The sequence below is a fragment of the Rattus norvegicus genome, chromosome 6 (genome assembly GCF_036323735.1).
Source record: "Rattus norvegicus strain BN/NHsdMcwi chromosome 6, GRCr8, whole genome shotgun sequence".
In the NCBI taxonomy this organism is placed as follows: Eukaryota; Metazoa; Chordata; class Mammalia; order Rodentia; family Muridae; genus Rattus; species Rattus norvegicus.
This window is the reverse complement of record NC_086024.1, coordinates 102,991,132-103,018,833: the sequence shown is the minus strand read 5'-3', so window position 1 is coordinate 103,018,833 and position 27,702 is coordinate 102,991,132. Positions and strand designations below refer to the sequence as shown.

The 27,702-nt window shown below is 34.6% G+C and overlaps 1 protein-coding gene across 24 annotated transcripts in view; it reads right to left on the bottom strand.

Annotated features, from left to right (window-relative positions):
• The window catches only part of Gphn (gephyrin), a 529,275-nt gene that overhangs the window by 197,846 nt on the left and 303,727 nt on the right, over positions 1–27,702 (bottom strand). For 8 of the 24 annotated variants that reach the window (XM_039112897.2, XM_039112902.2, XM_063262452.1 and 5 more), the window contains 2 exons: positions 17,710–17,766; positions 8,455–8,496 (listed from right to left, as the gene is read on the bottom strand). The exons of 4 other annotated variants lie outside the window; for them this stretch is intronic. In XM_039112897.2, the coding sequence (XP_038968825.1) occupies positions 8,455–8,496; positions 17,710–17,766 (99 nt within the window). Of the gene's footprint in view, positions 1–8,454; positions 8,497–15,437; positions 15,510–17,709; positions 17,767–27,702 lie in introns of all 24 variants that reach the window. 12 more of the 24 variants (XM_039112899.2, XM_039112904.2, XM_039112906.2 and 9 more) reach the window with 3 other exon arrangements.

The window sequence follows — 27,702 nt, the reverse complement described above, 5'->3', positions numbered from 1 at the left end:
AAGGGCAAATTAAAAAGAGGAAGTAGAAATTTATATATTAGTCAACCTTCCTTTTGTTAAACTGATTGCCAGCCAGTGGATGTTTGTATAAGGACAGATCAGTTCTACAGAGATTCCCTTCACAGAATATACAAGGTCAATAAAGGTTTATGGTTAAAAATATGCAATCGATCATATAGCACTATTTCAGGCTCCCCCCCCCAAATTGAGCATGCTACCTATCCAGATTGGCATATGCTATAAGGAATTGAAAATGAATGTAAATCTTAGGACATTTGACACTAACAGATAATAGTGAGACTTTGAGACTATTTTAACTCATGATACAGACATCGTGTGTTTATTAAGTGCTTATTGCATGCTGGATGAAGAAAGGGAGCAAACCAACGAAGTCAATGACTTTACTTAATCAAGTTTTATAACTTGTTAGTGTGTAATACTAGTACAAATAAGTTAGGAAATAAGCCACATTCATTTAAAGTCTATTTACTGAGTAGCTATTTTCCTTAAATAATATAAAATTTAAAAATAGGTATAATGTGAAGGATTTGCCCTTGATCTCAAGCAGTCCAGAATACAGTAAATAAAGTCCACTGAACATATATTGAATATGCTGTGATAAAATTTTAAGAAATTATAATTTAGCTGGGTAATATAAGTTGTCATCAGTTGGTTGAAAATTCAAGTACAATTGATAGATGTTAGTAGCCCTAGCAACTGGGAATTTATTTTTAATTTATTTTTTATTTTATGTGGATTGGTGTTTTGCCTGCATGTGTCTGTGTAAGGATGTCAGATTCTCTGGAACTGGAGTTACAGACAATTGTGAGCTGCCACGTGGATGCTGAAAATTGAACCTGGGTCCTCTGGAAGAGCAGCTGTGCTCTTTATCAACCACTGAGCCATCTCTCCAGCCCCCCCCAAACTGGGAAATTTTAAGTGTGGTTGAAGATAAGTTCAGTCTATGAGCAGGAAGTGATTAAAGAGATGTGGATCAGGTGAGCACGGTAATTCTAGAGGTCATCGATTCTACTGAATGTATTGAAAACATGGAATGGTATAGTTACATCAACGTTTAATATGTTAAGGAAAGTGAGGATGAATTATCTGTAGAAGAGACAACGATAAGAAGGGAATTAACCTGGAGACTATTCCTACTTAGACAAGAAATCCAAATATATCACTGAAGGTAGTTCTAAAGAGGTACAGGTTCTGGATCTTTTTAAAAATGGCAAAATCTGTTGGGTTTTGATTAGTCATATAGGATGAAAGATACCTCTCAAGTTTCCACTCTGAATTATTGTGTAGTGTCACATATGGTTACAGTGGACACATGTGAAGAGAGTTTAAGAGACTATCAACAGGTACAAGATAGAGAAGAAACTGTAGAAGAAAAAGTAGTATAGGGTAAGACTATAAGTACAAGTGATATTCCCTTGAGTGGATGGCAAAAAGAAGCTGTTAGGTGAAGCTTTCTAGAAGCTGAATCTCAGTTATAATGTGGAGGAAGGAATGCCTAGCAAGCGAGTATTACAAACTATACAAAAAGCCAAGAAGGAAGAAACAGGCATAAGAAGGTTCATTTTTATTGGGAAGAGTAACAGAGTAAATAGTTGATTGTATTGGTTTGCCTAGGGCAGACAAGATTCTTCTAAGACATCCAGTATGGAAACTGATAGTCCAATATCCTGTCCAAATGGAGAAGAGTTGGTACAAGAAAATATGAGAAAAATAAACTAGGCAAAGCATTGGATTGAAAAGAGCAACAGAGACATTTATTTCTAATAGTATCAATCTCCATGATAGGCTAAAAATAGCTTCAATCTTCCTTAGAAGTTTCCAGTTTCTAGACTTACTAACATCTGCAAATTATATCTTCCTTTTTCTCCAATACCAAATTTTATTACCTAACTATATTATAGACCCTTAAAATCCTGCCCATAAGAAGAGAGGATGCTGCAGAATTATCTGGAGGATGACAGGTATGCGTTGTAGCTTTTTTGGTCAAATAATTGAGGGAAACTGTAGGAGCTACAGAAGATTAGCTGTGATGAGAAAGCAGGGCATACCAAAGGGAAAAAAAAGCAAATTATATGCTTTGATAGCCCAAGCCTACTATGATTAAAGCTTAAGCATCTATTTTAGGGAAGAAAAAGAAAATGCTTACTTAATACTTATTAGGTCTCAGGTACTACAGTAGAATTTACATGAAATAAAATTCTCTCTGAAGCACAGGTAAAAATCTTCCTATGTCAGAAAAGGTGATATAGTTGTTGATGTACGTCTTATTTCTCAAATACCTTTTAGTGCCTCTTATATGATATGCTGAGTATAATACTTGTCTCACCAGAGTCATGAATTGAAAGTAAACCCAGTTACAAATTACTGTTCGCATTTGAAGTGAGAATTAAAAGGAGGTAATTCAATAAAATGATAGCATTTATAACACAGTAGATGTCAAAGGTGAAAAGTAAGGAAGAGTAAAAGGTACTTGGAAGATTTCTTTGTCAGAGAATATTAAAAACATGACTTCTGATAGAAAAAAGTGCTTTAGAAAGTAGAGTTTGACATCATAAAAGTGTAATTGAATGGCAGCTGGAAATGTAATTGTAAATGTTGGTGGCTCACAACACTTTGTTGCATAGTATAATGCACAAGATTCACTGAGCTGTAAGTAGCCTTGCCTCTAATTTAATACTGTTTTAATAAATTCTATCATTGAAACCTGAATTTGCATTGTTGCTAAATTGGATAAACTCTTAAGTATTTTATGAACTCTATTAATTCCTGATTTTCTACAAGAAGATATATTTTCCCCTTCCTGTCAGATAAAAATAGTTTGTCTATTTATTAGTTTTAAGACATTAGGTATAAAACTCTCTAAGTATTCATGCATTCATATTTTCTTACCTTACATTTAGATTTCTTATGACCATTTTTATTGATCACCTCTCGTATTTTAAATGATCATAGTACACGAGAGAGTACACAAGTAAACATTCAGCAGTGTTAACTAAAACAGTACATTTAAACATTCTTCTTAGAGGATTTGAAAATACACTACTAAGTACATGATAGAAATACTTATCAACTTGTTTGAACACCTATTAAACAAGTCTTTTCAACTTTTTCAAGAATGGTTTAGACTTAACAAAAGTTATGCATTTCCTCATTATATTTATTCATTACTTAAAGTACATAATTTCTTATTTTGATGGAACAATTCATAAATATTAATTTACATTCAAATATTCATAAAGGAGGTCTTTAAGTCTTTATGTTCAGAATAATAGGAAAAAACCACAATGATTTAGCTATCTGATTGTCAATTCTTTACTTTTTAAGCTGTTGAAAGACTAGATATTTCCTCCCTTCAATTTGATAACACAATGATAATGTTTAAAGCCAAAGGACTTTTACTCACTTTATGCATATTTTAAGAATATGAATTAAAATGATAAAAAATTAAAAGTGAGGAAAGACAGAAGAAACTTTTACAGCACTATTGAAACAGTTCTCAAAAGATACTTTTTAATAGATTTCTTCACAGTATCTCCAGTTTTGTTACTACTGGATAAAAATGGCATAAAATAATACATATTGGAATCACAGAGCAGAACACCACAGACAACCACACTAAAACACATGGGCAAATAAAAATCAGTGATGAGTTTTCTTCTAAAATACTTTATTATCTGTGTGTGTGTGTGTGTGTGTGTGTGTGTGTGTGTGTGTGTGTGTGCCATCCTCATGTACATAGGGGGTGTACACTTGGCAGTAAAAGGATGATTTTTGAGTCCCCTATCCCTTTGGATCTTTCAAATCAAACTCAGTTCATAAGGCTTGAATTGCAAGGTTTTTTGTTTGTTTGTTTGTTTTTGTTTTTTGTTTTTTTGTTTTTTTCAAATACTGCCATCTTGCCAGACCCAATTAAAAATACTTTCTATGTGAAATTCTTATGGAGTAGAAAAATTGTAGGTTGGCACTATGCAGTATATGATCTTACATTATGGCTATAGTTAACTTTACCTTAGAGACAGTTTTTGGTTCTGTGGTGTTTGGTTCTTTAAAATTTTTCTACAGGAAATGCTATAGTATTTAAAGTAAAGCTGTCCTTTACACCTTTTACTAGAATTAACTATTTGGATGTAAGCTAACTGAAACTTGTTTGAAATGTTACTCAAAGTTTGTTTGCATCATGTCTTAGAAGTCAAAGGACAACTGTCACCTCAGGATTTAAGTAGCTGGAGATTATTAGTAATGAAAAGACAATAGATTTCAGTCTGTCTTCTCAACAAGAAAAAAATAACCGAGCTTCAAAGTTTCCAACAAAAGCAGTCAATTCTACTATGGACAAATCTGGGACAAATCTGAGAGCTTTAAAGGGTTGAATTTGGACTATAAAAGTAAAATAAGTTGAATGTTTATGTTTTTTATTTTTGAGATATTGTGTGTTATTGTGATACAATCATACTATATTTCTACTATATTTTACTATTTTTGAGACAGGTCATTACTATGTAGTGCAGGTTGTTTTAGAACTTAGTAGGTAGACTAGGCTGTCCTTGAACTCACAAAGATACGCCTGCCTCTGCCTCCTGTATGCTGGTATTTAAGGTGAGAGGCAGCACACATTTCTTAAATAGATCAGAATGAACACCATTTCTACCAGGAGATAGTGGTTTTAGTTTTTGTTTGAAATAAGGAAATCCCAAAGCAATATTTTAAAAAATGTGGAGAGAAAGAGAGGAGAGAGAGGAGAGAGGAGGGAGGGATGGAGGGAGGGAGGGCCTGTCTACATAGCCTGGTGTGGGCACTTAGGATCAGATTTGGGTCCTGTGAAAGAGCAGCAACTGCTCTTAACTGCTTTTAACTGTTGATGCGTCTCTCCAGCTCTGAAGCAATCTTTAAACAAATAAAACAAACAGCAGAAGCAATGCTTAAAATTTTGAGTATCAGTTAGAAATTTGGAAATGAGTTCTTCCTTTTTGGGCATATATTTGGCTTATTTACTTTAAACAAAAGAGCCATGGAGTCAATTTGTTAGAGAGGCTTCAGCCACATGAGGTTATAGATTATCCTACTCTTGTACAACTCAGGGATAGGTTCATTTGAGCAACATTTACTATTTTAATTGTGTGAATGGCCTAGAAGATAGTGATACACAACTGGTAAAGTCAACATGTCATTTTCTTCAAAAATAGAGGTAAAGTGCACATGATCTCATTGTAGAGGAAGATCTGGCTACTCATGTAGTTCTGCCATAAAGTAAACACTACAGTTTCCAGTAGTCCTAAAAGAGGCTTCCGTTTAAAAATGATACATGAGAGAGTCTTCCTAGACCATCTCCTGTTGTCAGACAGGACTCCAGTGGAGGGATGGGGACAACACCAATCCACCTATGAAACTTTTGACCCAAAATTGCTCCTGTATAAAAGAAATGTAGAGACAAAAGTGGACTTAAGGAATGGATGACCAGTGACCAGCCCAACTAGGTCAAGAATTGTACAAGATTCTTGGGAATCTATCCCATTTGAGGGCACCAATCCCTGACACTATTACTGATGCTACATTGTGCTTACAGACAGGAGCCTAGCATGGACACTCTGAGAGGTTCTACCAGCAGCTGACTGAGACAGAAGCAGGTACTCACAGCCAACCATTAGACAGAGGTCTGGGACCCCTATGGAAAAGTTAGGGGAAAGACTGAAGAAACTGAGGGAGGCAGTCCATAGGAAGACCAACTATGTCAACTAACCTGAACTCCTGAGAACTCCCAGAAACTGAGCAAAGAGCATACAAGGGCTGGTCCAAGGTCCCCAGCAATTATGTAACAGAGGGCTGCCTTGTCTGGTCTCAGTGGGAAAGGAGGAGCCTACAGGGTGAGGGAATGCCTGGAGGTGGGGGGAGGGGGAGGGGGATGATGGGGGGACAGGGACTCTCAGAGGTGAAGGAGAAAGGGGATGGGAGAAGAATTCTGGAAGGGGGGATGGGAAAGGGGGCAACATTTGGGATGTAAATAAATAAGATAATAAAAAGATGATGAAAAAGTCTAATTAAGGTTTATAAATAACTACCAGTTTTAAAGAAAACAATATAGAACATAATTTCTGTGCAAGTGATTACCATGAATATTAAATTTATATTTGTTCTTATTTTAATGGTTTGCATATAAACAAGAGACAGAAGGATGACAGAGAAGACTAGAGAAAATCACAAAGGACAAGTGAGAAACACACTTTGTGACAACTAAGGAGAGCCCATATGTCACAATGAAAGAAAAACAAACCCACATGGAGTCTAAGTTGCTATAAGAACTGAATGTCATGGAGCAAATGCCACTGCATACAAAGTCCCCAATGTCAGTTCTACATTCAAACCAGAGGGCCCTGCTGCACACATGGTGTCACAGAGAACATTATACCCTGATGGATGCTGTAGGCTGTAATTGGAGATGATGCCAATGGTAGCCTTCTTATACACTCTCATGAGAAATGGAGAATTGCCTAGATGAGGTGGCAGAAAGAAATGTGTTATATATTTGTTACACAGGGAGTCATATGCCTGTGGTATTAAAGAAAAGGCCTATAGAAATGTAATGATAGGATGAACTTTCAAAAAGTTCTTGTTGGTATCATAGTCAATTTATCTTTTATTAATCATTTCCACGATAATTTTTCAAGAAGAAAGTAATTTTTCATCTTCATGGAAATAACCAAGATCCCCAATAAGAACATCGTTTCCAAGATAACTGTTGGTCTAAATCTTCCATACATATTGATGTGAATGTCTACTTATGACAAATATTTATACAACCCGATTAAAACTGCCTCAGCTTATGTGAAACCTCACTTATGATGACAGGGGCACATACACATGGCTAGAATATGCTTATAGTAATGCTGTTACCATTAGGTCCCAAGCATTATTTGCTCACTAGAACAAAATGACAAAGAAAAGGTCAAAAGAAAGAATACAGATGGCTTTGTATAGTCTGTTGTACAGATCTGTATATCTTTCCTATTAGAAGTTCCAAGTTTTGCATTATTTTTATGGCACTTTTCTTAAGTTCTTCATGTTCTCTTTGTTGTATTCTAGTATGTTTTTAATATAAACAATTTTGTGAAGAAATGCTTTCTTTGCTGACAAAAAGTTCTTTTTGCAAAGTCAGGTATAAGAGAAAAAAGTCATTGATAGCTTTAAGTTAGAAAATAAAAATTAAACAGGACGACTGTACTTTACTAATCCAATAAATCCAACATTGCTAGGATATGAATTTAGTTAAATTATATCTTTTGAAACATTCTAAAATTTGAAACCTAAAGAGGCTATTTTGTTTTTCTGCACAAACGAACTTAATACTGGTCTACAAATAGTATAAAAATGTTATGCTGCAAAAAACACAGTATTTTCAAATCATGAGTAATTTCTTTCTTTAGAGTTATATACTTTTTCTTAACATCTGCTCCAGCTTGGTGCTGCTTTGGAAGGCAGATATGCCTTTATACAATCAAAGCATGTTAAGAATATTTGGACACACACTTTATAAAAATGCAAAAATTCAGTATGCTGTTGTTTAGCACAACAGGAAAGGGAAATGAAACCTCAAGAAGAGAAGAACATAGGTCTAATAATTTTAATATGTATATTATTAAAGAACATGATTCTCCTAACTAATACAATCTATGTGAAAAGAATTTGAAGAAAGAACAAGCACCAAGGAAACCTAAGTAACTGATTCCCTACATTCCCCTGGGTTTCTCTGTGAGACCCTTAATGTCCTGGAACTCATTCTGTAGTCTAGGTTGGCATTGAAGTTAAAAAATCCACCTGCTTCTTCCTCCTGAGTCCTGGAATTAAAGCTATATGCCACCACTGCCTGGATAAGTAATCTGATTTTCCAAGAAGGAACACATCTTTCATTTTACACAAATGTAAGTGAAATAGTTAGCTTTTCCTCAGTTTTTCCACCTTTAACAGTCAATTCTGGATGCTTTTGGAAGTGTTTGGATAATGGGAAGGGATCTTTACTAATTTAATTCAAATCTTCAGTACCAGTAATAGACACATATATGTTCAAAGTAGAATCTTCTTTAAACAATATAACCTCAAAAGTAAATTATCTGGCTTGGAGAAACTATTGAAGAATAAGGTAGCAGTAAAAATCAAGTTGGTTATTGGGGTTTTGGCTATTTCAGTGTGATACAAAGACTATTGGAAGTCAAGTTATTCTGACAACAGTGTAGTATAGAAATTTCTCCCTAACACTGGTGACTTTCTCCTCTGATACCCTCTTCCCTTTCAGCCAAGGGCAAAGTGCAAGGCAAAATAAATTAAGGCAAAAAAAAAAACCCAAAAAACAAAAAAAACCAACCCCCCCCCCAAAAAAACAAAAAACAGGTGAGTGCGAGGAGCATGTTATTGACCATGTAAAAAGACACGTGCAAAATGTACCTCAGATACACTATAGGTAGATGAGCACGAGGGAAGCCGAGCCTGGTTTTGCAGTGGAGAAAAGAAAACACTGTTAAAGAGGAAATGACAGAATAGTGAGGGTCTCAGAAGGTTTACATGGCTTTATTACCAACAAATTTGCCATATAAATAACAGAACAGCCTCACAAGGGGACATACTCAAGACTCAAGTTGTTTGAAGAAGAAACTCATAATCAAAAAACCCAAAGAAACCTCAAAATCCAGCTCCCTAATTTGGTAAAAAATACAATTATAGAGATGATTCATCTACTCAGACAGGTTAGGGTATGAACTTGTTGAGAAGAGGCTCATTTAAGGGTGAACGCAAAGACCAAACATGTTTTTCTGTGGTGTCACAATGACCTCCATTGGCTGTGTATCTACTGTACATCTTTATACCACTCTGTAAAGTCTCCAGGAAAGTCGGTTTAAGCAATCTGATACACTTTCTTCTTACTCATTTTTAGTATTAATAAACAATTCCCTTCTTTCTTTAATTCTTTTTTTTTTTCCGGAGCTGAGGACCAAACCCCAGGGCCTTACACTTGCTAGGCAAGCGCTCTACCACTGAGCTAAATCCTCAACCCTCCCTTTCTTAATATATATTTTAATCCCATAGAATTTAAGTTTTCTCCACCATAACTTTTAGTAAGTGTTTAGTGTGTGTCTCCTTTCCTCCATCCCCTTGTATTTTGGATGGAGTTGGGCTATTTGGTTCAGGCTTTACTAGAACTTACTATGTAGTCCATGTCCATGTTAGGATGTCAGGTGTTTGCCACCTCAATGACGTTTAAAAAATAGCTATTTTATACCTAAAGGCATGTTTAACCTTCATGATTTCCCTGGTCAAGCCCTGTTCCTGGCTGTCATTGAGCTCAGGTGATTCTCCTGCTTCAGGCTCCTGAGTTGTTAGCACCACAGTACTATCACAGCAGGTTGACTCTTACAACTTTGAACTAGTAATGCTCTGCCTTCCACTCAACATTTTGGTTGTGATGCCAACATGTTAAATTTTGTGGCTTCTTCCTATATTAATTTTCATTGTGCCACAGAAGCTGAAACAGTTACTGATGCAGTTTTTAGACATAAAGTTCTGTATGTATTTTCAGAATACAAAGTTAACTGTATGGAATTGAAAAGGATGTTGAAGCAGATAAATCAGAAGCAACCTTATCAGATTAGCTGGTTAATATATTCTTAACACATATAACAGCAGAAAACAGTAGATGCCCATGAAGTATTTATTGAATTAAGGAAAATATGAACTCTTTCCCACCTTTCACTAAAAGCAAAGTGGTTTCCTAAGCCTTTTAAATTTATTGTCTTACAGATTTGATATAAAATTATCATTGTCACCTTATGCTTTGAGGTAGTTTCTAAAATGTTTGACTTTGTCCATTAAAAAAATGAAACATCTTTTCAACTTTGTGCATTAAATTTTCTTTAGAAAAATGATAGTTCTAAGAAAATCTTGTCTTGCATGCTTGTTCTGTTTAAAATAGTTTGAGAATTTTGTCTTGTTTCTATCCAATTCCTAGTTGACATAAGAACTAATTTATTAAGCAGAGTTATCATTTGCATCTTAGTTTTGATTTAAGTCAATCAATTCCATGTTGTGCATCACACACCTTATAGATATTATACTTCTACTTCAAATGTTTAGGTATATTATCAAAAGAAAGTTTTATCTTTTGATTTGAAGCATAGGATAAATTTAGTACAAATGAAATCTAAGTATTAAGTATTTTCACATCAAGAGAATTTTAATACTGTGAAAATTAGTAAAGTTAGCCCATTTTGAATAGTATTCTTAAGACTGAATTATTGTTACCATTATTAAAAAAGTGGTCATATTCATGACAGATCATTTACAAGAGTCGGATTTTATATAATTACTCTAAACAAGTGGTAAACAAACCCAAGATATTGACTATTAAATGTTAGCTTATCAAACAGAAGAAACAGGGAGCTCAAACAATGTTTTATTGATGAGGACTGACACAGATATGTGCCTAAAGAAAGTAATTCTGGGTAAACAAATTGTCCAAGTAATAAAGTCTGCTGATTGTTTGCTCATGTAAGGAGTAATGCTCCATCATTAATGTCCTCCTGGTCAATATTAGCTAATAGGTCTAAATGCAGACTCATTTTATATTCCTCAATCTATTTATTAAAAGTATAATGTGTTGCCTGATCATATCAAGGTACCTATGTCACATTTTTAAAATTTCCTTTGAACGACATGAGATTTACAGTAAGTTCATATAGTTAATTCATCAGAAACTAAAAGGTGATCATGTCATCTTTCCTCATATATAATGAGGTAATGAACATAAAAATACAATGTACAAAACACTCTAAAATATTTTTAGAAAGTTTAGGAGAATAATGAACTTTAGTGTTACAGTCCAAATTCTTATAAGGTTCACATCCAGCAGAAATTTATAGTCAATACTCTGTATGACAGTACCCATATTTGAAGTATTAACAGAAATTCTGTGGGCTTATGTGTATACACCTGTTGAGTATGTTGGCTATATATGAGAGTAATTAATGTAAAATTAAGTACAAAACTATGAAAGGTTACACTTTTAAGATATTTTGATTTTTTATTTAAATATTTTAAATGCTCATGTATGGGTATGTGCACATGAGTACAGGTATCCATGAAGGCCAGAGGCATCTGATTCCAAGGAAATGAAGTCAAATTTTGAGAAAACCAGTGTATGTTTCTGGAAACTGAATGTGGGTCTGTGAGGACAATACTTTTAACTGTTAGTCATCACTTTTATTATCTTTTCGGTTTTGATACAAAAAATTTTAATTTGGTTACAATCTCTTAATGTTTTTCCATGCACAGTGACCTGAAAGTACTATTTGAAAAATAATCACCTCTCCTTTTCTCAACTCTAAAGTACAAGTATATCATGACATACTGTGTCTATGCAATTGATACACGAGCCTGTTTTAAGAGTACTTAGCAAATTTTGACTGGAAAATATCTGAGAGTAAGCATTTCAGTTCTTTTGAGCCATGTGATCTGTGCTTCAACCATTTAAAGCTCTGTTGTAGCTTGAATACACTTGAAGACCGTATTTAAATGAATAAACATTTCAATAAATACTTATTTTAGAACATACTCATATAATTTCACATGAAATATGTCTATTGCCTTCATTTAAAAACAGTAATTCTTAGTGTATGGCTCTTTAAAGAAGTAGGATTTAACCCATGGGATGTAGTTTTCCAGGCTGTGATTCACAGAACTCACCTTAAATGAATGTGTTATGTATAGAATCTCCCAATAATAGATACTAGCATATAAAAATATAGTATAGTAATTCAGAGGTAAGGCTGGAATGAAAATACCAGTTAAACACATAAAAAATTCCAATAATCCAATTCATCACTCACATGGCTTATTTAATAAAAATTCTACTTTAGAATGCAAGAAATTAAATTCTTAAATAACCAAAAATCGCTAAATAAAAGGCTTTAAAAAATGGTTTAATTCTGATTTAAAAGAAATCTACCAGGCTGGAGAGGTGGCTCAGCAGTTGAGAGCACTGACTGCTCTTCCAGAGGTCCTGAGTTCAATTCCCAGCAACCACGTGGTGGCTCACAACCATCTGTAATGAGATCCGATGGCCACTTCTGATGTGTCTGAAGGCAGCTACAATGTACTCATATATAATAAATAAATAAATCTTAAAAAAAGAAAAATCTACCAAAAAGCAGTTCATTTTTGGTGAAATTCTTGTGCCCTGACTGACCTTTTCTTTACACTTTAAATGTCATTCCTTTGCTTACATTAACATGTCAACCAACAATTGCTAGTTATTATATTCATCTTGTTTTTTTAGTTTATATTCCAGCAATCGTTTTTTGAGTTGTCTCCCGAAACTTTTAAAAATGAACAAATCTAGTTTTATAGTTGAACACTAATTTACCATGTTCCTATACAGAGTATATAATAAAAGCACAATAATTCCAAATAATGAATAGTTGTATTCCTTTCCTGTTTTTTTCATATTTTATAACCATGTATCTAGTATTCTTCCTGAATATCTTAATACTAAGATTCTCCTTGTTCTAACTGCTCCTCAACAAAGTAAGTTCACCTTAGCTTGAATTATATTGTGGATACAAAGCATAGATTGATTATTTTATCCTGTTTTCCTACTTGTAAAAGTGTCTGTAGTAGCCTTTAGTCTTGAATATTAGTTTTAATATTATCTTCTAGGTTCATACATTTGATTAAATGGAAGATTAATGTATGTAGTTTTCTTTGTTCATTACTGTCAGCAACTCATAATTCTAAAGGTGTATAGTATATTTTGAAATGATTTATGTAAGAAAGCTTTGATTATATATTATTAACAATAGTTGTACTATTACAATTGCTAAAAACCCACTTTAGTGTTTCTAATGTTCATTCTATTATTTCTTAAGAAACAGCAAATATAATGAAGGACAAAAAATAGACATTTACCTAAGAAATAAATAAAATTTAGTATCATTCACAAAATTTCAGGGTTAATTCAGGGATCTATCCTTTGTGTAAAATAATGTATTTGTCACCACAATTGGAGCAGCAATGATTTAATTCTATCTCTAACTTACAGTTCTAAAATAACACTTTCTACTTCCAAGTAAATATATAAATGGAAACAAAGATCTTTAATCTTTCACCTTACTGAAATATTCTTCAGTGTTTCAATGAGTTAAATTATATTTTTATAATATTTGCAATAAAGCTTCACAAAATTGAATGGTCTTTGTTTGCCAATACCGTTTAGAACCAAAATCTGCTAACTTTTTCTGATATTATACAAAATATTTTATTTTTAAGCAATGATTTTTATGTGCATAATATATTTTATGATGTACATAGACAATAGGAATTAAAGAAGAACACAACATTTGCCTGAAATTTTATCTGCATGTTTTATCCACTAAATTCACTAACCAAAGATACTATTTTAAAAATAGTTTTTAGGAGGCTAATGACTTATTCATTAGGTAACTAGGGTAGTTAATAAGATTACTTAAAAATAATATAGTTCTTATATTTTTGGTTGTGAGCCTAGCCTTTAACGGCTGAGCCATCTCTCCTGCCAAGGTTGGACCCCCAGTGCAGGGGAATGTTGGGGGTTGCCGGTAAGGGAGTAGATGGGGGGAGCACCAATATGGCGGTGGTGGGGATGGGGACTTATGGAGAGGAAACAAGGAAAGGGAATACCATTTGAAATGTAAGTAAAGAAATATATCTAATAAAAAATACAACAACATAAAAAATAATATAGCTCATATTTAAGAAAATAGGCAATTAGGACAATGTATTTTTTAACTGAAAGGAAGAAAACAATGAAGATAGTGAGAGTTCTCATTATGAAGAAATATAGTAGTTGAAAAATATAAAGTGATAAGTGAATGAGCTACAACAATTTATAAAGTATCAATTTTTAAAATTTAGTCCTATTCTTATTACCAACTTCTTAGCATGTAGACCTTCCTTAGCAAATTTAAACTTTGTAGTGTTAGTTTAGCTGGAGGAAAAATGTTCCTTATAATTAATCTGGAAAGAATATGACCCTAAATATATTATTTACTAATGTCCATATTATTTATTAATTTATTAATGGTATATTTCTTATGTTTTTTTATGTAGTGATGTTCAGATTACTTTAGTCATAAAATTTATACTAACATTTTTATATCAATGACAGTATCATGGATTCTAGTAGTTAATATAGAAGATTCATAGAATTGTAGTAATACACAAAGATGGACTGTCTTTAAAGATAATGTATTATCTCTTTTTAGCTTTTAAAAGTTAATAACTAAAATAAATAAATAAATAAATAAATATATAAAAGTTAATAACTGATATTAGAGAAACATTCTTTACCTTAATAATGATAAATGTAATATGTAATATAATATGTAGACTATGATCACAATAAGCTGAGATATAAGGTAATGAACTTTAACTATATTTTCATGTGAAAAATAATATAGCAGTGTAAATTAAATGAAAGGCAGCAATCTCAGGAGAATTAAATCCAGGAGCTAGAGTCCTAGAAACATTTATAGAAGCCCTAGGAATGGGGGGGTCAGGATAAAACATAAATTATTTAGTATTATTTACTGTTTATTGTCATATTTATATTTTCATTTTAGAAATGATTAATTTTTAGAAAAAATGCATTTAAAGAGAAGGCTAAGTATTTTAAAAGTTTAATTAGCTGTTACAAAAATGTTGCTAGTGAGTGGCTAGATGATGCATGTACAATATTGCATGTCTCTAAACTAGTGTTCTCTTTCAAGAGATGTCTTGCATATATGGGCCTTTGTTCACGCATTTACAAGATGCTACATAAAAGCATTCCTGGTAAAGCTGTTTGCTGCTAAAATTCCTTGAAATCAAAACATGACATCATTACTACAAAGGTAACTGAGTTTAAAGAAGTCTTATTAATCCTGGCCAAGTGCATCTACTAATCAAATTATTCATGACAGTCAAAAATGATAATTTTCTTTGAAAACTAAAATTGAATCACCTTGTCTTTACTTCTTAGATACAGGCATTATTTTCTAATTTTGCTGACACATTCAGAAATAGGTGAAATACATAGTCAAGTGGATAAGCGCTAAATTAATAGCACATGAAAAAGCCTTTTAAAAAGTATATCATTATTTAAGTACTGATTTTGAAAAGTTCTTATTTGGGCCATAATGTTATTAAATCAACAGTAATGTTAGGTGTGTGACTTGCAGGTCTTTTATACTTCAAATTTAACCTTGATTTTATAAACTTGAGTGTGAAGCCAGAGCTAAAAGAGAAAGAAAGAGGTAAGACAGGAAGCAGAAGAGCTGGAGATGAGAGGACAAATCAGTCCCACATAGAATTCCTGTTAGCAGAAAATCTTAGTGGGGAAACATCAACCAGTGAAACCAAACATTTACTCGGAGAGCATGTCCTTTCACAGTAACTTCTATGTGACTTCTGAGTTCCTTCAGCTTTTGATAGAGCTACAAGAAAATGTCAGAACCTGAATCAAAACAGCAACTTGTCTTCTTTTCAGTTTTACTTTTAAAAATAAATCAGAGCATTATACATTTCTCACTTCTTTTGGCAAACTTTTCTAAATATTACAGGTTTTTCTTTAGCATAAGAATAACCCCCAGTGAACTAGACTGTTGGCGGCAATGGGGGGAGGGTTGGGAGGGGGACACCCATAAGGAAGGGGAGGGGGGAGGGGGATGTTTGCCCGCAAACCAAAGAATTATTATTAAGTATTAAATAAATTAAAAAAAAGAATATAACATTTTCTCTAACCTTGTGACTAGAAAGCCAACATTTTATTTAGTTCAAATAAAATCTTTTTTTTTACTAAAAATAGTTACATAAATATTATAACTAGTTTTATAATCTCCTGGATATTCATTCTAAAATTTTCTACTTGAAAGGATACATAGTACAAACATATTTAAAGACCAGAAAATTTGCTGCTTTCCCCAAGCACAGTGTTCAATCTATGGTTGCATCCATACCGAAACACACTGGCTGAACTATGATATAGTGTTAGTCTTAAGTATGTAGTGAAAGTTATAAACACGTAAACATAGACAGTATAACTTTAAGGTCTATAAATCTTAAAACTGAACTTCTGTTACACACATTCACTCAGACATGCAAATTATCTTATATCAGGAATTACAGTTATAGACGCCATTTTTAAGTTTAGTTTGCTATCAATCATTTTTAGAACTTTATATTGTACCTTCTTAGCCGAATCAGTGTCATAATCAATGGTATATACAATAGACTTTTTGTCTCCTTCAGGCAAAGGAAAGTATGATTCAGGGAAGAATGCTATTGGTATATCACTATTTTTACTGAGTGAACAATGTTAAGTATCCTATTTTTGAAATCAGCACACAATCACATGTCCCATCCTTTAAAGAGGCAACTTTACAGAACTCTCCACTATGAGGCAATGTTAAGAAACACGAAGGATGGCTTTTCCTAATAAAGAACACAGACATACAAACACAAATTCATCAATGTGCATTCATGTTTGCACATACTCACAAACAACAAAAAAGTCAAACTTAGAAGGCAGAAGAATCAAGGGCAGGAAAGAGTATAGAAATTTGTCTTTCAAACTGTTAAATGAAAGTAAATTGGAGTATACAAAATTTTGAAGTGACCGAGTTAATTAGGTTTTAATATAGTTATGGATTTTATGACATCCCAGTGCATTTTCACTAATTTACTATTTGCTACTCCTGTTGATGCTGTTTGGGATTGAGATACAAAAATAATGGTTAATTTAATTTTCACCTAGTTTTACAGCAAACAATTTTCTAACTTGTATTTATGATGGCATCATTAAAAGCAGACAGTGAGTATTTGTGGGTAAATATTTTAAATTGTTTATTGTACTTAAATAAGTAACTAAGTAATTAAGTAAATGTAACTAAATAAATAAACAAATAAAGTGCCCAATACATATTGACTACGTGGCATTTATGCAGTACCAAATAGGATCATCAAATTGGAAACCTTAACTGTGCATTAGTAGATTATGTATAAAGTGGGTTAATATTTATTGTTGTGGCCTAATGTTACATTAACTTTTAAAGATTAAAAAGAGCAAAGGCACTAAGACTGCATTAAGACTAAAAGCTGTATATGGGTTGATTTTACTGGCATCATAAGGCATTTCTAGTTCTTAACATGTATATATTCAATATGCTATGAACTCGCAATTTTATTTTGGAATGAATTAAGTTGGTAATCAAACTAAAATAAAATTCACTATTTTTTATAAAGTAGGTTAAAACTGAAGGTGACATTCTAAAAATATATAGGTTTTTTTGTTTAAGAGGAATCTTAACGCATAATCAGTGACATCAGTCAGAGGAACGGTTTACTCTAGAGCCCCAAATTGCAGGCACATGAAATGAGGCAGTTGCCCTTTCTTGTTTGTGGTGCCTTTTAAAGCTAGTTATTTGGCAGCTTGCCTTCAGCTGGTTGCTCTATGTGTAGCTGAAAACAAAACAAAACAAAACGAAATAGTATGACCCAACAGCCAATAAAAATAATAAAATAAAAAATGGGATGGTGAAAAATGAAAAAAGCCCCCTTCCTCCCTCCACCCTCCAAAAAGGAAGAAGTGTAGGCTATAGACAAAATCTTGCCAAAAAATGTTAGAAACATATTTACTTTGAGGGATCCAACTCTACTAGCAACTCCTTTGCTTTCATCCGGCCGTCTAATTTGCTACAATGAGGGAAGATGGGTAAAAAAGACAGAATAAAGAAAAAAGTGAACTTAAATTTTTTTCTACACATTAGTAAGCAGTACATGCAATACATCAATTGACTTAAGCTCCTCTCATAAGACCAAGGAGTTACTGACCCCAGATGCTATGACATGCTCTGCAAACAGATCTCTAGAGTTCAGTTTCTGGTACGGCACTATTCCTGAGAGGAGGAAATTGGCACTTACTTTTGGTTATCTTGGGAACTTCTGATGAAGCAGTATCTGGAGTAGTGTTACATTTGCATTTAGCTTACAAAAAACAAAGAATTACAAATATACCTATGCATGTTTCCTCTTTCAGTGTTTAAATGTCTATTCTACTGCAATATCAGAAAACATCAATGGCATGACAAGAAACTTTAGTGTGCTTTAAGTGAAAAAATCAGTTCCAAGAAGCATCGTCCTTACTGGTGACAGTGAGGCTCGTCCACTTGCCAACCCAAGCATACAGCTGGCTCAGCTGTCATTGTGATTCCCAATTAAACAATCATGCTGCCAAACCAGAAAATTTTAATGCCAGACCAGTGTTCGATATATTCATTCCTTCAAAGTTTTTTTTTTCATATTTCATCTGAAATTTTCTCTCAGCAAAAAACAAGGGAAGTAAAGTCTGGTGTGGTGGTGTGTACTTACAATCTTAGTTCTAAGGAGGTTGGGGTAAGCAGGATAATCTCAAATTCAAGGCTAGACTGAATTACGCAGGGATACTCTGCTTGTATGTGCATTCTCTCTCTGCCCATTCTCTGCACGCATCACACACAGACTCTCTCTCTCTCTCTCTCTCTCTCTCTCTCTCTCTCTCTCTCTCTCTCTCTCTCTCTCGCTATTTTGTAAATTTCTCATTCATACCGTTATGAGTTTAAAAAGGTACATGAAAGTCAACACACACGGTCCAGACACAGTGACTTTGCACTCACTCCTGTACTTCACTTGGAGGCAGCGTCAATCTCAAAGCATGGAGCATGGAACACGTTACCTGTTTAAGACATCCTTGTCGGCACACAGCACAGCTATCTGCACAATGATGAGTCCTAGCTGTTAACCTCCTTAGGAAAATAATATAACTGAGTATATTACAGATTTTATTCCCTGAAAGAAGGGTATAGATTACTCTTAGGATGTCCCAGAATAGCATACATAGGTTATTGGGGAATATTGAGGAAATAGTATTCCTATTTGGAAAAAACAAATGACCCCCCCCCCAAAAAACCCTAAAAACAAATCACAAGCATCTTTATACATAAGAATTACAGCAGCATTGAAAAGGAATAGTTTTTACACATTTTTCCTCATTAGCTGTTTTGGCAGAAGGATAAAGAATCACTTTTCATTTTTCTTTCTTTTTAATTGTATATTTTATTTATTTACATTTCAAATGTTATCCCCTTTCCCAGTTTCTCCTCAGGAACCCCCCTAACCCATCCTCCCACTCTCTGCTGCTATGAGGGTAATCTACCTGCCTGTCTCTGTACCAATACAATACAGTTTTTATCACTATTGCTCTGCAATACAGATTGAGGTCAGGGATAGTGATTCCCCTAGAAGTTCCTTTATTGTTGAACATAGTTTTTGCTATCCTGTATTTTTTGTTATTCTAAATGAATTTGCAAGTTGCTCTTTTTTAACTCTATGGAGAATTTAGTTGGAATTTTGATGGGGATTGCATTGATCTGTAGACTGCTTTCAGCAAGTTGGCCATTTTTACTATACTAATCCTGTCACTCCACGAGCAAGGGAGATCTTTCCATCTTCTGAAATCTTTGATTTCTTTTTTCAGAGACTTTAAGTTCTTGTCATACAGATCTTTCACTTGGTTGGTTGGAGTCCCACTAAGGTATTTTATATTGTTTGTGATTATTGTGAAGGGTGTCGTTTTCCTCAAATCTTTCTTAGCCTGTTTATTCTTTGAGTAGAGGAAGGCTACTGATTTGTTTGAGTTAATTTTATATCCAGCCAGTTTGCTGAAGTTGTTTATCAGTTTTAGGAAATCTCTGGTGGAATTTTCGAGGTCCCTTACGTATAGAATTGCCACATTTAGAAATAACTGAGGAGAACTGCAGTGGAGAAAGAATTCTGTCAGTTCCCAACATCTAGTCATTCTCTTCTTTACATTCTTGTTTTCTAAATATTTTTTTATTTTATTGGATGTCTGAGGACCCAGGAATACCAATCCTGGGCATACGCCCAAAAGATGCACCGACCTATAACAAGGACACACGCTCTTCTTTACGTTCTTTTATCTCAAAAAACTTCTTACCCCAAAGGCTGTTTTTTACTTTAAGTGGAGACTTACAGTGCCTGGATTAAAAAGATATTCCTGGTAGTTTCCTATAAAAATGAGTAACATAATGACTCATATTGCTTTCTAAAAACATTTAGAAGTTCAAGAAATTACAATTTTCTGCAGTGCCGTTTTTGTCTAAATCTTAGCATCAGCATCATATTAGGTTGGTAGCATGATGTGTTCTCTTCAAGGTTATACCAGTTATGGATTCTAAATTGTTTCCAAAAAGTGTTTTTTCTAAATTGTTTCCATTACAAATTCAAGTGTGAGTACAGAATTTAACAGTCTACACATCTAGTCTTATTTGATATTCGATGCTAGCAGGGTTGGACCAGATTAGTATTTGGATATGGGAAATGAAAATAAAGTTCAGTGATGATATATTTTTTCTTAATTTTTGATATTGTAATATAATTACACCATTTCACTCTTCTCTCAAAGCACTCCTATAAATCTTTCCTTGCTCTGTTCAAATATATGGCCTCTTCTTTTCATTAATAAATGGACATTTTATAAAGGAAAGTATGTGTTAGAAATCAATTTTATGAAAACAGTCTTTGAAGTTATTATAGAAAAACAACTTAATACAATCAACACAGTTCTCAAAGATAGAAGGACATGCAATTTAAGTTTCATGTGAATTTTTTTGTGAATATAGAAACAGATAATAGTATCTTATGGAGAAAAAATTCAGAAAGAGGAAAAAGTGAAATTAGTAGACTGTATGTTTAGGTGTGTTTGTGTGTTCATGGGTGTATGAAGGCCGTAGGATAATCACAGGAGCATTTCCTCAGTTTGGAGACAGGTCTTTCATTGTCCTAGAAATCACCTAGTAGTCAAACTCTCCAGAAGGGCCTAGAGATTTGCATGTCATCACCACTCCAGGATTCGAGTATCTATAGCAAAGCCCTCACTTTTTCCTTTTGTGAAACTTGAGTTCTGGGGATCAAACTCAGATGCTCATGCTTTCAGGACAGATGCTTTCTGAGGGACCTGCCTTTTCTACATGAAATCAACAGACTTAAAACTCAGTGCTCTAACTTATTCTAGTCAAATTTTAATAGAGAATTGTAACAGACTAGTAAGAAATAAATTTATAGTTAGTTCAACTATTTATTTTCTAATGAGAAAGAGAAGGCATAGCAGAGCAGCATCAGGAATCGGTTTACTTTTCTCCCTGACATTGAGAGTCTCATCTACTTTTACTCTACTTTTCTATAAAGTGAATTTTTATTGAGAGAAGTTAAGTTATACTATGCACTGTGATTATAGAAGTTGACTAAATATTATTCAGTGTGCTTCGGAGCAGAAGTCCTTAAACATTTAGAGATCTTTTTTTGGTTGAACATCTATATAGACTATTGATTTAATATCTCTACCTTGAAATAAAAATGCTCTGAAATATGAAACTTATGACAAGTCAATCACATAAAATATTTCTGATTTTTCTTCTGGGTTTTGAGTTATAGATGCTCAATCTGGCCTCTTTCATAATTTCTTTTGTCAACTTCTAGAAGAGATGATTGGCTAAAACAAAAATGTTGGATTCTCTCATTTCCCCTCAGTGACTTTCTGTGCACACTATACAGACACCCAATCTCATATTTTCATGGCACTACTACTGCAGTATACTGACAATAATTTAAAACAGCAATGAACCTGATGACAATATTTGATGTTTCACATTTTTAGACAATTTCTTGTAAGGATATGATATTGTTCATCTGTCCTTACTACATGAATTTGTTTTTGAAAGGTCTCTTTTTTCATTTTTAATCACCTTACTTTTTTGCTCCATGCCTACAAGGGCTCTAACAAACAAAAAGATTTCCTGTAAAGTTTGATATCCAAATTAGCTGAATTATGACTGTATTGTTGGCTTATAATGGAGTTTGATATATATTGTACACTAAAATTTTCCCTGAGTGAATTTTTCAATTAACCTATGCCTTTTTTTCAATTAAAATAGAATGAATAGTTGATAATTCTGATACGTGGGCCACAAAATATCTATTTTAGGAAAGCTATCACTTTATAATATGAAGTTCTAAGAATGGTTTCACTGATGAAACTTATAATGATTCAGATTAAACAGCAGAATTAATTCTGAATGGGCTATTTGCTTTTATTAAATGATTTTATTTTATGCAGTTACATTTCAAATGTTATCACCCTTTCCCCTCTCCCATACCACCTCCACCCTCCACTGGTTTCTATGAGGATGCTCCTGTACCCACCCACCCACCCACACATCCACCCACCCACCCCAGTCCAACCTCAACACCCTGGCATTAATCTACATTGGGGAAATGAGCCTTCACAGACCCAAAGGCTTTTCCTCCCATTGATGCTGGGCAGTGCCATCCTCTGCCACATATGTGGCTGGTGCCATAGGTCCCTCCGTGTGTATTCATTGGTTGGTAGTTTAGTCCCTGGGAGCTCTAGGGGGTCTGGTTGGTAGATATTGTTGTTCTTTCTATGATGTTGCAAACCGCTTGCGTTCCTGCAGTCTTTTCTCTAACTCCTCCATTGGGGTCCCCTTGTTCCATCCAATGGTTAACTGCAACCATGCTCATCTGTATCAGTAGGGCTCTGGCACAGCCTCTCAGGAGATCCCCATAAATGGTTCCTATCAGCAAACACTTCTTGGCCTCAGCAATAGTGACTGGATTTGGTGGCTGCATATGGGATGGATTCCCAGGTGGTGCAGTCTCTAGATGACCTTTCCTTCAGTCCCTGCTCCACTCTTTGTCCCTTTATTACTACCCGTAAATATTTTGGTGAATATTTTGTTCTCCCTTTTAAGAAGGAATGGAGCGTCCACATTTTGGTCATCCTTCTTTTTGGGCAACATATGATCTGTAAATCTTTTCTTAGGTATTGTAAGCATTTGGGCTAATATCCACTTATCAGTAAGTGCATACCATGTATATTCTTTTGTGACTGAGTTACCTCACTCAGGATGATATTCTCTAGTTCCATCCATTTGTCTAAGATTTTCATGTAGTCATTGCTTTTAAAAGCTAAGTAGTACTGTATTGTGTAAATGTACCATACACCCAAAAGATGCTCCAAACTGTAACAAGGACACATGCTCCACTCTGTTCATATAGCCTTATTTATAATAGCCAGAAGCTGGAAAGAACCCAGATGTCCCTCAACAGAGGAATGGATACAGAAAATGTGGTACATTTACACAATGGAACAGGCCATTTCTAACCCTGAGTTTTCTGACAGACCTGTGTCACAAAGCATAGTTTTAGAAAACATTTTTTACTATTTCTTTAATTTCTATAATTCATTTCCCTATCTTCAAACTGGCACTAAGTTCTAGTGGGTACCAAGAGAATTCAAAATTTCTTTCAACAGATACAACCTTGACCTAAATGAAACACTTAGGTGAAATAAACACTTTTTAAAAAAAATCTCAGACTGAATTTAATCAGAAAATCTATTAGGTTAAGACACCTTTCCCCCCAAATTTTTAATTGGATATTTTCTTTATCTACATTTCAAATATTATACCCATCCCAGTTTCCCCCACCCCTTGCCTCCATGAGGGTGCTTCTCCACCCACCCACCCATTCTCTTCTGCCTCCCTGCCCAGTCATTCCCCTACACTGGAGCATGAAACCTTCACAGGACCAAGGGAGCTCTCCTCCCACTGATGTCCAACAAGGCCATCCTCTGCTACATATTTGGCTGGAGCCATGGGTCCATGTGTACTCTGGTTAGTGATTTAGTCCCGGGGAGCTCTGGGGGGGGGCTCTGGTAGGTTGATATTGTTGTTCTTCCTATGGGGTTGCAAACTCCTTTCTTTCACTTCTCCATTGGGGACCCTGTTCTTAGTCTAATAGTTGGCTGCAAGCACCTGCCTCTGTATTTGTCAGGCTCTGGCACAGCCTCTCGGGAAACAGCTATATCAGACTCCTGTCAGCATGCACCTATTGGCATCCCCAATAGTGTCTGGGTTTGGTAACTTCATGAGGTATGGATATCCATGTGGAGCAGTCTCTGGATGGCCTTTCCTTCAGGCTCTGCTCCACAATTTATCTCTATATTTCCTCCTGTGAATACTTTATTTCCCCTTCTAAGACATCCTGAAGCATCCACACTCTGGTCTTTCTTCTTCTTGAGCTTCATGTGGTCTGTAAATTGTATCTTGGGTATTTGGAGCTTTTGGGCTAATATCCACTTATTAGTGAGTGCATACCATGTCTGTTCTTTTGGTTATGTCACTCAGGATGATATCTTCTAATTCCGTCTATTTGCCTAAGAATTTCATGAAGTCATTGTTCTTTTTTTTTTTTGCACTGTTTACTAATTTTCTTCCCCCCCATCTTTATTAATTTGGATATTTCTTATTTACATTTCGATTGTTATTCCCTTTCCCGGTTTCCAGGCCAACATCCCCCTAACCCTTCCCCCTCACCTTCTATATGGGTTTTCCCCTCCCCATCCTCCCCCCATTACTGCCCTCCCCCCAACAATCACGTTCACTGGGGGTTCAGCCTTGGCAGGACCAAGGGCTTCCCCTTCCACTGGTGCCCTTACTAGGATCTTCATTGCTACCTATGAGGTTGGAGCCCAGGGTCAGTCCATGTATAGTCTTTGGGTAGTGGGTTAGTCCCTGGAAGCTCTGGTTGGTTGGCATTGTTGTTCATATGGGGTCTCAAGCCCCTTCAAGCTCTTTCAGGCCTCTGATTCCTTCAACAGGGGTCCCGTTCTTAGTTCAGTAGTTTGCCGCTGGCATTCGCCTATGTATTTGCCATATTCTGGCTGTTGTCTCTCAGGAGAGATCTACATCCGGGTCCTGTTAGCCTGCACTTCTTTGCTTCATCCATCTTATCTAGTTTGGTGGCTGTATATGTAGGGGCACACGTGGAGCAGGCTCTGAATGGCTGTTCCTTCAGTCTTGCAAATCAAAACAACCCTGAGATTCCACCTCTCACCAGTCAGAATGGTTAAGATAAAAAACTCAGGTGACAGCAAATGCTGGTGAGGATGTGGAGAAAGAGTAACATACCTCCACTGTTTGTGGGATTGCAGGCTGGTACAACCACTCTGGAAATAAACATTTTCAATGGATAACTTTTAATTTTATGTAGTAGTGCAGAGTATACAGAAGTTTAAATAAATAAACCTGTTGCACTGCATTAATTGAAGATTAAGAGTATTAACATTTATTTAGCTGGTATCAGAACTAGGCCAAAGTAACATGATTGCTGGACTAGGAAGGACCAAAGAGGCTATCCCATTTAAATTGTCATGCTAAGATACAGAAATTTAACTCTATTAGTTCTCAGAAAGTTTTAAAGTTACATGCTAGAACTTATTTTCAATATCTGGTGTTTCAGTGCAGTAATTTTATTCAATGATATTTTTTCAAATAACTTTGAGTTCATAATTTCTAAATGTTGCCAATAAGTTAGATAAATGCAAATGCTCAGTAGCTTTCCTAATATTTTATTAAATTAAATTCATATACATATAACGAACTATTCTAGGTGGTCATGTGTCTAAATAAGGGATTTGTGTCAAAAAGTTCTGCATATAATTTTCAACAAAACCAAGAATTCACATACGTTTCTAAATTTGATCAAGAGAAATCTATAAAACAATTTTTAGCAGACCATTCAGAACAATTTTTATATAATTTATAATTTATATAAATACCTAGAGAATGTTAAAAAATTGTTCTACATATCAATTAGAATATGAATTAATAATCAAAATTATATAAAAGATATATCATAATGTGTCATGACAGGAAATGTTTACATTATTAAGTGTATAAAATATCATAGTTTACTAATAAGTTAACATATTTCAAAAAATGCTAAGAATTTTATAATGAGATTTAAAGTTCCTTCTTAAAACAACCAATGGTACTAATACTATAACATTCATTTTATATATTATAAAGGTTACAAAGATTAAGTAATTCCTGAAGGCTATTTAAATAACTGTTAGTGAATTTTGCTAAAACAACTAGTGTTATATTCTGGAGGAAAAAAATCTAGTACTAAGATACTAGGAAAGGTGCTGTGAGGTCAAGATTTCAGCCATCAAAGACTCCAGGGTATAAAAAGTACAATCTCTTTTAAATATGTTTAATTTCAAAGTGATATACAAGAATTGAAATTGGTCAATTGTTAGGTATATCACATTCCAGAACTTGTACTATTAATACCTGTACATTAAAAGGTATTTCTAGACCAGGGTGACCTTGAACTTAAAGATTCGACTGTCTGAGCCTATGAATTCTAGGATCTAAGGCACTTCCAGCAACAATATTCTTTTATGAAGGAAATTTTATAAAAAATATTTTTCTATGAATCTCGTTTATTTTTTAAAGTAAGCCTGCATATCATTCCTTTGTGACTTGCTTGTTTGTTTACAGGGAAAGTCTTACTATGGAGGCCAGCAACTCGGTGGCTGTACCAGGATTATAAAGTTCAGGTTGGTCTCAAACTCAGGATTCTCCCGTGTCTGTCTTCCAAATCCTATAATTTTACATGTGGGCCACCATAACTGCCGTACATTACTTCTTTATAGTAAAAAAAGGAGACAATGAAATATCTCTTTCTCTCTGTGTCTCTGTCTCTCTCTGCCCCCACCCGGCCACCTGCCTACCTACCTAACTACTTACCTATTTAATATATCTTCCTAGGTGTCAAATCTGATTTGAAACTTCCTATCTCAGAGTGGTAAGTTAGTCACTATGGGAAGGTCCCCGAGGGCTCAAGTTTTTGGCTTAAATTCTTTGTTTTAGATCCACCATGCTGTAGATGCTTGCTACTATGGATGGCTTCCCTGCTGCCATGCCTTCTCCACTCCGTGGACTGTATTTCCTTACACTTTGAGTCAGAATAAATCCTTTGACATTTAAATGGACTGTGTCAGGTATTTGGTAGTAAGGGTGGAAGGTCACTGCTGTGATTAAATTGACCATGTTCTTTATATGATTTTGGAAATTTGGAAGTGGTTGGAATTGTAGGCTAGAGAGCTCTTAAATGTTGTAAATAAGCAAACTTAACAGGCTATTCTGGTGGGAATGTGGAAGACAAGAATGCTGAAATGAAAGAAATACGTGCAGTGAAAATCAGGCTCATGGAGTCTTAGAAGAAAACAAGGATTCTATGGGAAATTGTGCTAGAGGCCATTTAATCAGGTACTATAATAATAGAAAAGAAACCCTGCTTTAAAACACAATCCATTAAAGGATCCAGGGTGTAAATTCCTTTTTTTATCCTTTTCATTTCAGAGGACCCTCCTTTGAGAATGGGATTACATGGGAAAATGTTTTCTCGGGTTCAGCTATGTAGATGTTCTGAGGGCACTGCTGTTGTGACCAGAGACAGCTGGCTTATGTAACTTTTGTATTTTCGGCAGAACTTGACATTGTTTATACAGTATTAGTTTTGCAGAGATGAAGAATGTTTAAGGGTTATGATTTTCCAGAATGCTGTTTCAACATTCCAAAACCAGGCTGGCAGGAGATGTGAAATACAGTTGAAATATCTGCAAAGTGGCCCTGAGACACCAGTGCATGAAGCCAGGAACATGAAGCCTAATGCAATGAAAGGTCCTTGTTTCCAGAGATTCTG